This window comes from Nicotiana tabacum, chromosome 20 (genome assembly GCF_000715075.1).
Source record: "Nicotiana tabacum cultivar K326 chromosome 20, ASM71507v2, whole genome shotgun sequence".
NCBI lineage: Eukaryota > Viridiplantae > Streptophyta > Magnoliopsida > Solanales > Solanaceae > Nicotiana > Nicotiana tabacum.
The window spans coordinates 133,830,230-133,841,896 of NC_134099.1; the positions used below are offsets into that span (position 1 = coordinate 133,830,230).

The following is an 11,667-nucleotide window of genomic DNA, read 5'->3' on the forward strand; positions in this document are numbered from 1 at the left end:
TGCAATGCATATGATGGTACACTCTAGTACCCACTACGGCGTGAAGCCCGAGCCATCTATTTATTTATCGTCGACGGCGCTCACTAGGGGGTGTGTGCGGACTCCGGAGGGGCTCCTACAGCCCAAGCGCAATATCAAGCCATCTCGTGGCATCAAATCTAGGCCCTCAGCCTCATATCAATCTCAGTATAATCACCCAGGCTCTCGGCCTCAATATCAATGTAATCAACCATGCTCTCGGCCTCAATATCAATGTAATCAACCAGGCTCTCGGCCTCAATATCAATATAACACTGTTGCGGCACGCAGCCCGATCCATGCTCAGTCCAGAAATCATCATAAGCCCCTTGGGCATTTGTAAAACAGTAGTTCTCAGCCCGAAATATCATTTAGAAATATCATTTAAGTTTTTAAATCTTAGAAAGATGGCTGAGTTTGCAAAACAGTATTTAAAACCTTGGACTGAGGTCAAATGATATTCAAAATATGCGAAAGCAGTGATATCAATCCCTGAAGGATTCAAATAATTGGCAAGAAGTCCAAATGTAACAATTGAATCCAAGTAAGGATGATTCTCAATTTAGTTCAAGTAGAAAACACTGTAAAAACATCTCTCGGGACAAACCAAGTCACAATCCTCAACGGTGCTCTACCCCATGCTCGTTATCTGGCGTGCAAGTCACCTTAATATAGCGTTACGATGTGAAATTCCGGGGTTTCAAACATTCAAGACATCATTTACATCAATTACTCACCTCAAGACGGTCAAAGTCTAGCTCGCTATGCCCTTGCCTCTCAAATTATCCTCCTCGTGCGACGAATCTGCCCAAAATCACAACGAATATGTCGCATTATGCTAAAGAGACAATACCCAATCGAAAGCAATCGAAAAATATCAAAATTCACGAATTTGACAAAATCCGAGCCCCGGGCCCACGTCTCGAAAAATCAAAAACTTAACATCACCGGATTCCTTGTCTCGCCACGAGTCTATACATACCAAGAACTCCCAAATCCGAGTTCAAATGACCCATCAAATCCTAATTGTTTGGTTTCAAAATTCAAGCCCTAGTTCTTGATTTGTAGTCTTATATTTCATGAATTTCTAGGTGGAATTCACAATAAAAACGAGTTCTAAGTCCAAGAAACCTACCTCAAGTCGTTCCCCCTTGAATCCCTCTTTAATCTCCACCAATAAGCTCTCAAAATGATCAACCATGGAGGAAAAATGACCCAAAATCGCGGATGATTTGTTTTGTAAACTCAAATTTTTCGGAAGTATTGTTCATCCGTGCTGTTACTATTCACGCGCGTGGTCATTGTTCCCACGCGCGGTTACTGTTCACGCTGCTAAAAAAAATACAGCAGCAGCCAAAGAAATTGCAGCACTTTTCTTTTTATTAAAATGGCTCTAACTCCATCATACAAACTCGGAATTCGATGATTCTTGTTACTATGAGTTACAAATAATGATACAAAAATAGTCCTTCAATCGAAACTCAATTCGGAGCTCGTTTGCTCAGTACGATATCCATTTCGCTCGTTAAAAAATTAACTCATGTTTCGTGTCAAAAACCCAATCGCGACTTGATAAAATTAGACCAAACTTTCCAGATCACTCCTATAATTCATTATTTAAATTCTGAAAATCTCAAAATAAAATTCGATCTCTAGAACTAAAAATGGACCTTTGGATCATTACATGTTTATGCTCAAACGGCAAAAATCTTCCAAAACTTATCCGAGCCTCACGGGACCCCGACCAAACATGCCAACATAATTCATAACATTATTCAAACCTCTTCCAATCATCAAAACACCTCAAACAACATCAAATTACCCAAAACTCATCGAATTCAAGCCTATTTTTCTAAAAACTTCCGAAATACACTTTCGATCAAAAACCCGACCAAACCACGTCCGAATGACCTGAATTTTGCACAAAGATCCCAAATCACCTAACGAAGCTACAACAACTCTCAGAATTCCATTCCGACTCTCGGATCAAAATCTCACCTATCAACCGGAATTCGCCAAAATACTAACTTCGCCAATTCAAGCCTAATTCTACATCGGACCTCCAAAATTACTTCTTATCACACTCCTAAGTCACAAATCATCCTCCAAAGCTAACCGAATCATCGAGATTCAAATTTGAGCCCTCTAACATATAAGTCAACGTCCGGTTGACTTTTCCAAAATAAACCTTCCTTAAAGAGACTAAGTGTCTCATTTCCTACTAAAACCAATCCAAATCAACTCGTTCACACCCAACACTGATAATGGAGCATAAAGAAATAGGAAATAGGGAAAATGGGGTGGTAACTCATGAGACGACGGGTCGGGTCGTCACAGATTGAGAAGTTGTCTCCTTTACGGAAGGATTTCAAAAATTACTTGAAACACAAACGCAAGAAGATGTCGCTCGAAGATCTCATTGTTCGGTTGAGGATCGAAGAGGACAACAAAGTTGCTGAAAAGAATGGTCGTGGGAACTCAACAATAATGGAAGCAAATATTATTGAGGATTCTCCACAAAATAATAAAAAGAAGAAGAAGCCTTCTGGACCAAAAATCAACCCAAGCAAGAAGTGGTTCAAAGGAAATTGCTACAATTGCGGTAAAGCTGGACACAAATCTACAGATTGTCGTGCTCCAAAGAAGGGTCAAGAAAATATGGTTGAAAAGCACGATGATATTGATGACTTGTGTGCTATGCTTTCTAAATGCAACCTTGTGAGAAATCCTAAGGAATGGTGGATTGATTCTGGAGCCACTCGTCATGTTTGTAAGTGTTTGCTGCATATGCTCCCGTTGGACCTAAAGAGAGGCTTTCTATGGGAAATTCTGCAATGGCAAAGATTGAAGGATGTGGCAAGATATTTCTGAAAATGACTTCTGGCAAGGTGGTGACTCTGAACAACGTCCTTCATGTTCCTGAAATTAGGATGAACTTAGTCTCTACTGCATTTCTCGTTAAGAATGGGTTTTAATGCATTTTTGTATCTGATAAGTTTGCAAGAAGTAAGAACAAAATTTTTGTATAAAAAGGTTACCTCGCAAAGGGACTTTTCAAAATGAATGTAATGGTCGTTAAGAATAATAAAATTCCATCTTCTTCTTACTTACTTGAGTCAAATGATTTATGGCATATAGGTTTGGGATATGTCAATTATAAAACCTTGCGAAAAATGATTAGTTTGGAAGTATTGCCTAAATTTGAATGCAACAAATCAAAATGTCAAATATGTGTGGAATCTAAGTATATTAAACATCTTTATAAGTTAGTTGAAAGGAATTCAAATCATTTAAACTTAATTCACACAGATATTTGCGAGTGAAGTCAATACCATCTCGCGGTGGAAAGAAATATTTCATAACTTTTATTGACGATAGTACTCGATATTGCTATGTTTACTTACTTGATAGTAAAATGAAGCAATAGATGCATTCAAGCAATACAAAAATGAAGTTGAAACTTAACTTAACAAGAAAATCAAAATGATAAAGAAGTGATAGGGGTGGTGAATACAAATCTCCTTTTGAAGAAATATGTGTAGAATATGGAATTATTTATCAAACAACGTCCCCTTACACACGCCAATCCAATGGGATTGTGGAAAGAAAGAATCGTTCATTAAAGGAGATGATGAATGCTTTGTTGATAAGTTCTGGTTTGCTACAGAACATGGGGGAAGTCATTCTTACGGCTAACCGGATACTAAATCGAGTACCGCATAGCAAAACGCAATCCATTTCATATGAAAAATATAAAGGAAGGAAGCCCAACTTGAATTATTTTTAAAGTATGGGGTGTTTGGCAAAAGTGCAAGTTCTTAAACCCAAAAGGGTAAAGATAGGACCAAAAACCGTTGATTGTGTTTTCATAGGATATGCGACCAATAATAAAGCATATCGATTTTTGGTTCATAAATTAGAAAATCCCGACAATAATAATAATACGGTTATAGAATCAGATAATGTTAAATTCTTCAAAAATGTATATCTATATAAAGAGGAATGTGAGTCGATTGAAGGATCTAAATGACCTCGAGAAGATAAAAAAGAAAGTACAACAAAAGAAAGTATTTGGACATAGTAAACGTCAAAGAACATCTACTTCATTTGGACCAGATTTTGTGACTTTCTTATTCGAAAATGAGCCTCGAACATTTAAAGAAGCTACGTCTTCTTCGAAATCATTATTTTAGAAAGAGCCAGTCAATAGTGAAATAGAATCCATATTGAACAACTATACACAGGAATTGGTTGATCTTCCTACCAGAAATAAACTATTGGGTTCTAAATTGATTTTTAAAAGGAAAATGAAAGATAATGCCACTATTGATAATAAGGCAAGACTTGTGGTCAAAAGGTATAGACAACGATAAGGTATTGACTATTTTGATACATACTCTCCAGTTACAAGAATTTACGTCCATACGAACGTTAGTAGTATTAGTTGCGGTATATGGTCTTGAAATTCATCAAATGGATGTTAAGACGACCTTCTTAAATGGAGATTTAGAGGAAGAAATCTACATAGAACACCCCGAAGGGTTTGTGGTTCCAGATAAAGAAAAGAAGGTATGTAGACTTGTTAAGTCCCTCTACTAACTAAAATAAGCACCCAAACAATGACATATAAAATTTGACCAAACAATATAGTCAAATGGTTTTAAGATAAATGAATGTGATAAATGTGTGTACATTAAAAATATTCCAAATCACATAGTCATTGTTTGCTTATATGTGGATGATATGTTGATAATGAGTAATGACATTGCCAACATAAATGAGATTAAGTGTATTCTAACTAGCAAGTTTGATATGAAAGACTTGAGAGTTGTCGATTTAATTTTGGGTATTAAGATCCATAAGACCCCTCAAGGTCTGGCATTGTCACAATCTCATTACATTAAAATAGTACTTGAAAAATTCAAGCACTTAGATTTTAAAATTGCAAAGACTCCAATTGACGTGAATCTTGCTCTAGCAGAGAACAAAGGCCAAAGCATATCACAATTGGATTGTGCTAATGTGTTGGGATGTTCAATATATACCATGACTTGTACACGATCAGATATATCTTGTGCTATAAGTAAATTGAGTCGATACACGAGTAATCCATGTCAATCTCATTGGATGGCAATAAAACAAATTTTGGGATATTTTCAGGACTTTGTTTTGCACTACAGTAAATATCCTGCGGTGATTGAGGGATACTGTGATTGCAAATTGGATTACCGGTTCAAATGATTCTAAGTCCACAAGTGGATATGTATTCACTATTGGTGGAGGAGCAGTATCTTGGAAGTCATCCAAACAAACTTGTATTGCCCGCTCTACAATGGAGGCTGAGTTCATAGCCTTAGATAAAGCCGGTGAAGAAGTTGAATGACTCCGAAATTTCTAGGAAGATATTCCATTTTGGCCCAAACCTGTTGGCCCCAATATGTATACATTGCGATAGTCAAGTGGCAATTAGAAGGGCTGGGAGTGTTATGTATAACGGAAAAATCTCGTCATATACGACGAAGACATAAAACTATTAGGTAATTACTCTCTAGAGGAATTATCACGATTGACTACGTAAAGTCAAGCGATAATGTGCCGGATCCACTTACGAAAGACCTAACTAGAGAGGTAGTTGAGAAATCATCGAGGGGAATGGAACTAGGGTCGGGGACAAGTCATAATGACGGTAACTCTACCTAGAAGACTGAAGATCCCAAGATCTAGGTTCAAGGAGATCAAACAAAGTCACTAATGACAGTTCAACATTGTCAACTAAAATTTTGGTCAATTCTCATGATGAGACAATGTTCAGTACCAAGGATAAAGCATTAAGGCTTTTTAATGATTTCTAAATTTGGTACGGGGTGCATTAAATAGTGTATCTACAAAATGACACGTTTAGGAATTAGCTATATACGTGTGAAGTGTTAGCCGCTTCAAGGAGAATTTTGCATGGCCAGTTCTCTACACACTTATGAAACCAGGCGGTGTTCATGGCTGAAACGAACACAATAATGAGAATCTAAGACGGTTAAGGGTTGATTGTGTGACTTATGGTTGTCTAGGTATACACCAATGTTTGACGGTTCAAAAATATCAAATCTATCGATTGACCGAGTACATCCGACATAAGTTCATTAGGAAAGTTCAAAGGGAAACCTACTTATCCAAATGCGATTAATTCTTGCTTGCGAATCACACAGTTTTTCATGTATATTTTCGTGATATGTCCATTCTCCATTCATGTGGGGGATTGTTCGGTTTAAGCTTGTCAAAAGCTTAAAATAAAGAGTGAATGAGAAATGGAGGGAAAATAAAATATTTGAATTTCCCTCTTTGACAAAAAGACATGTCCCATATTGGAGGAGGAAAAGAGTTTTGATCGGTGTATATTCAATTGTTCTTCTTCTAACTCTTAAAGAGTTAAAGAAGAAGGCAAGCCTCGCGACGTAGGCGTCGGCGCTCGCTCGGCTTCGGCTTCAATCAAGGAGAATTTTGCAAGGCCAGTTCTCTATGCACTTATAACAGGCGATGTTCATGGCTGAAATGAATACAACAATGAGAATCAAAGACGGTTAAGGGTTGATTGTGTGACTTATGATTATCTATGTATATACCAAAGTTCGACGGTTTAAAGATATCAAATCTAACGATTGACCTAATATATTCGACATAAGTTCACTACGGAAAGTTCAAAGGGAAACCTACTTATCCAAATGCGATTAATCCTTGCTTGCGAATCACACAGTTTTTCATGCATATTTTTGTGATATAGCTATTCCCCGTTCATGTGGGGAATTGTTGGGTTTTGGCTTGTTAAAAGCTTAAAATAAGAGTGAATGGAAAATGGAAGGAAAGATGAAATATTTAAATTTTCCTCTTTGACAAATGGACATTGTCCCATATTGGAGGAGGAAAAGAGTTAAGAAGAAGGCAAGCCTCGCGCCGTAGTTATCGTCGCTCGCTTTGCTTCGACTTCGGTCAAATGATTGATTGATTAAGTTTTTGAACCAAATTTATTTGTTAATAGTAAGATTAACGTAACATTATTTTAATTCATATTAGTCGTTTTGTAGCGGTAAATTGATTTTCGGATTTTTCCCATTTTACTTTGCGAAAATTACGTAATGGCCGTTTTTAGGCAACAGTAAATGTGATTTGCTACCAATCATTGTGTTCGCTGAAACACTGAGGTTTACTACTCCAGTGTGTCATTCGCTTTATCCACTGAAAGTAAATAATCCACAACCTCAAATAATAGAAAGGGATTAAGTTCCTTAAATAAACACTATAAATTTAGCGAACTTAGATTAAATTCTATTTCTTCTACCGTCCAGAATTACTTTGCAAATACAGATTACTCACAACTATAACATTTCGAGGCTCGGTATAATAATTGTTCGAAATCTTTTGCACGGTTCCCATGCCCATGAAAATGGGAAAAAGTAAGTACTCTTCAGATTAAAAGCATAAATGATTAAGAGAAATCTTTCACTTGATATGGAGCAAGAAAGCTTTAGATAGAACATTAACCTGATAATTTACACAAATAATTGACATCAAAAGAGAAGAAAATTACATGAGACAACAGCATCAGAAAAGGGGGAAAAGGGTGGAGGAGTCTTGAAATATAACAGGGGAAGAGACATAAGACAAAGACAATTAAGATTTGCTCTTGAATGGAATGGCCCTGATGATTATCTGGTGGTAAACTGCAGCAAGTGCAGCTCCAATGAATGGTCCAACCCAGAAGATCCACTGAAAATAACAGGAAAAGAGAACAGTTTAGTATCTAAGGTATTAAAAGGATGTTTGGTGGCCGAAGTCATTTCTATTGAAAGGATTTTATTGAAAGACTTACGTGATCATCCCATGCCTGGTCTTGGTTGAAGATGATAGCAGCTCCAAGGCTCCTGGCGGGGTTGATACCGGTTCCGGTGATTGGGATGGTGGCCAAATGAACCAAGAACACCGCGAATCCAATAGGAAGAGGTGCCAAAATCTGTCATAATAAAAGTTAAGAATACTGTGATTAGAACTCAAAGTTAACATAACATCTCAACACAAAGAGGACAGACACCACATAATTTAAAACTTCGCTTGTATATGATTAAGCATACATTAACTTGAAACTTACAACAACTTATATACCATATTCACCTAAGAAAAACTCAAGGCCATAAACCGCATACTACGTACAGATGTACACTGTGTTAATCTTGAATCCAGGACACAAAAAGGCAGAGCCCACGAGCCATGGCTGGCCAATTTCTTTGATAAAACCAAAATTGTATATATACAGAAAAATACCAATGTTCTTAAGATAACAGTAATTGCACTGTGCATGTATCAGTTGGCAAAGCCACATGGTCACAAGGGTGGTCAGTTGACCATCCTTTGTCGAAGGATTGCACGGTGTATATAGGTAAAATATTACATTTTAGAGGTATATAACACATATTCTTTCAAATTTGAATACCCTTAGGAAAATTTCTAGCTTCGTCACTGCCATGTATCACACCATTTTACTCTACTTATTCAGCCTACAACTATTAGACCAATTTGGTTACATTAGTGTTAAGGATTATTCACTGAGAAGAACTCAAAAAATGCAGTGGTCCAGAGAACTTGATTTTTCAAATAGGAGAACAAAGCAAATTTTGAACCTTTCTAAATATATATGAGATCTACTAGAAAATGACTAATCCCAACATAGTGAAAGCATCAGGGATTCAGGAGCACCTAAAATTTAACTCTAACAATGACAAATGAGTGCCCTGTGCCCAGGTCTACAGTAACTCATCCAAGTGAATATCACTATTTTAGCTAAATCCATAACATATTCTCAATGGCATGGTCCATATAATAAAGCTACACCAAATTAAAGCACTTGATCTGACAAACCAAACAAAACAAAACACCACAACTAGCAGGATCAGCTTTACTTTTTCTAGACCAAAAAATTAAATCAAGAAATAAGAGATTCTTTCAAAATTTAAATCCAAATAAGCAATATACCATCAGTAAAAATCAAAATTTTGAGCCAAAAAGGTAACCTTTAAGCTAAAGTTATTAGGGACTTACAGGGACATGAGAATCTCTAGCATTTCTCTTGGCATCAGTGGCAGAGAAAACAGTGTAAACTAGGACAAAGGTCCCAATAATCTCAGCACCAAGTCCATCACCTTTAGTGTAGCCAGGTTGAACCATGTTGGCCCCACCACCAAGTCTCTGGTATGGACCCACCATGAAACCTTTAACCACACCAGCACCACAGATTGCACCAAGGCACTGCATCACCATGTAGAACAGAGCCCTTGTTAAGGACAACTTTCTTGCCAAAAACAGACCAAATGTCACTGCTGGGTTAATGTGTCCTCCTGTTAATTTCAGTATAAAATATAGAGTCAGTTTTATAGAAACGTATAATCAAACCAAAGCTTGGACAAACCAAATTTCATAAAACAAGAGTACTAACAATAACATTACCTAATATAATCCCACGTAGTAGGGTCTCGGTTTCCAATAGACAAAACAAGAGTGCTATTTTCTTATTTATTCGTTTTGAAAAAGACACCTTTCTAAATTTGGAAAACAATTTAACTTAAATTTTCCTTTTTACTCTTACTAACAAGCTTCTTAGCCGCACAGAAATGTTATGACATGTTTAATACCATATGCATCAAAATCTTATAGTCACATAATTCACAAAAGAAAAATCTTAATTTCTTTATTAAAGTCCTGCCCAATCAAACTATGCATAAAAATTGAAACTGGTAATATATGCTTTCAGCTTATATTTGGGAATTGTAAAGGAAAACCAAGTTCACATGTTAAAAACCAAGTAAGGTAAACTAAAAAACAAGTGCTGGAACATGTTTTGAGCTCCATCTATGGCAAGTGCTAAAAAATCCAAAGCAAAGAACAAAAAAGGATATCTTTTATGGGTATTTTACAAGATCCATAAAAATAGTTGCCAAAGAAGGGATAACAATGAAAATAAGTCACAAGATTATGGCCAAAATACCATGATCAAGCAAAAAGTTTACATTATTAAGTACTACAGGTAAAAGAACAAGACTTTAGAAAAAACTACTACTCCAAGATGTAACAAGAATTTTTTTTTTTTTTTTTTTGGTGGGGTGGGGAGGGGGGGGTTGAATAACTAACCTGAGATACCAGCAGTGCAGTAGACAAGGGCAAAGATCATGCCACCAAAAGCCCAAGCAACTCCTTGAATACCAACAGAAGAACACAGACTATCTGACCTTTTGAGACCCATAACAGTCAAGATAGTGATGTACAAGAACAAGAAAGTGGCCATGAATTCTGCAATTCCAGCTCTGTAAAAAGACCATGACGACAACTCCCCTGGTTCAAACAAAGGAGCTGGTGGTGGCTCCTTATAATCCTTGTCTGTTTGAGCTGCTGTGCCTAGAGGCTGTGTTTCTCTGTACTTGTTTGCTCCTAGTTTAACATCTTCTTCCTTGTTCTCTGCCATTTTTTTTTTCTTCAGTCACTCAACTGAGTTTTCTCTCTCTGTAAATGGAATCCAAAAAAGGAAGTTAGGTACTGAGATAGGATAGGGTTTGTCTTGTTTTATAGTGGAGAAGTCATCATTTACTCCTAATAAAATAAGTGTGGCCAGACTTTTCTTTTTCTTTCACTAATTGTATAAATTATTGGGATGGTCTAATCTTTCTAAAACAAATTACTCCAACCACCATTTCATATTAGATGAGATAGTTTAGTCCGATACGTAGTTTAAGAAAAAAGAAAAAAAAAATTAAAACTTATGATCTTAAAAACTTAAAGGGTAAAAGGTTTATGGGATCATGATATTTGTGTGGCATATCATTAAGGTTAAATGGGTAAATGGGGCCAAATTTAAAAATATGTTATTTATTTTGGAACAAACTAAAAAGAAAAGTGTCTCATCTAATATGAAACGGACGGAGAACTATTAATTTCTTTTGATAATCATGATATACGTGTCAGTTTGCAGACACTCAATTAATTAGTCTATCTATTTCAATTTAGATAATACATTTCGCTTATCGAAAATTAATTTGATTAAACTTATTTAAAATTAAAATTTAGACAAAGACTACGAGAAATAATATAAGTTATAACTTTTCTTATATTACTATGATAAAAAATATATATATATTAAAATATTGATCAAATTTTATATAGTTTGACTCTCTATAAGCAAAATATGTCATCTAATTTGAAACGAAGAGATTACATAAAATCGTTATTATGTTTCACCTGATAACTATATCCACTTTTGAAATATGAGAAAAAATTATCTAATATTTTTGTCACCGTTAAGTTTGAGTGTGATATCCTTTTAATTCACTTTATTGATTGTTAAACCACATCGTTAAGTGATACTTTTTGTTAATGGCATATTATTTACGGTACAGAATGAGAGTGTTGTCTTTTGGTAAGTAGAAAGTAAAGAGGGTTCTGGAAAGGATGTTGACAGATTTTTATATGGTTTAATTTGTTGTCCTTATCTTCTACAGAGTGTCACATTATTTATTTGTTAAAACAGCATAGTAATCCATTTGATTTGCTGGTTGGGGCCAACTTATTCACCTAATCTTCAAGTAGTTGAAACAAAGGGCAGCCAAGCAAAATTTT

General features: G+C 35.9%; 1 protein-coding gene across 1 annotated transcript; it reads right to left on the reverse strand.

Annotated features, from left to right (window-relative positions):
* Positions 1–7,518: 7,518 nt before the first annotated feature.
* LOC107812756 (probable aquaporin PIP-type pTOM75) lies at positions 7,519–10,589 on the reverse strand. Its single transcript, NM_001325895.1, has 4 exons — positions 10,189–10,589; positions 9,103–9,398; positions 7,880–8,020; positions 7,519–7,776 (listed from the first exon to the last, which is right to left on the reverse strand). Exons 1-4 carry the CDS (start codon positions 10,517–10,519, stop codon positions 7,681–7,683), a joined length of 864 nt encoding a protein of 287 aa, NP_001312824.1. The 5' UTR covers positions 10,520–10,589; the 3' UTR covers positions 7,519–7,680.
* Between the last annotated feature and the right edge of the window lie 1,078 nt (positions 10,590–11,667).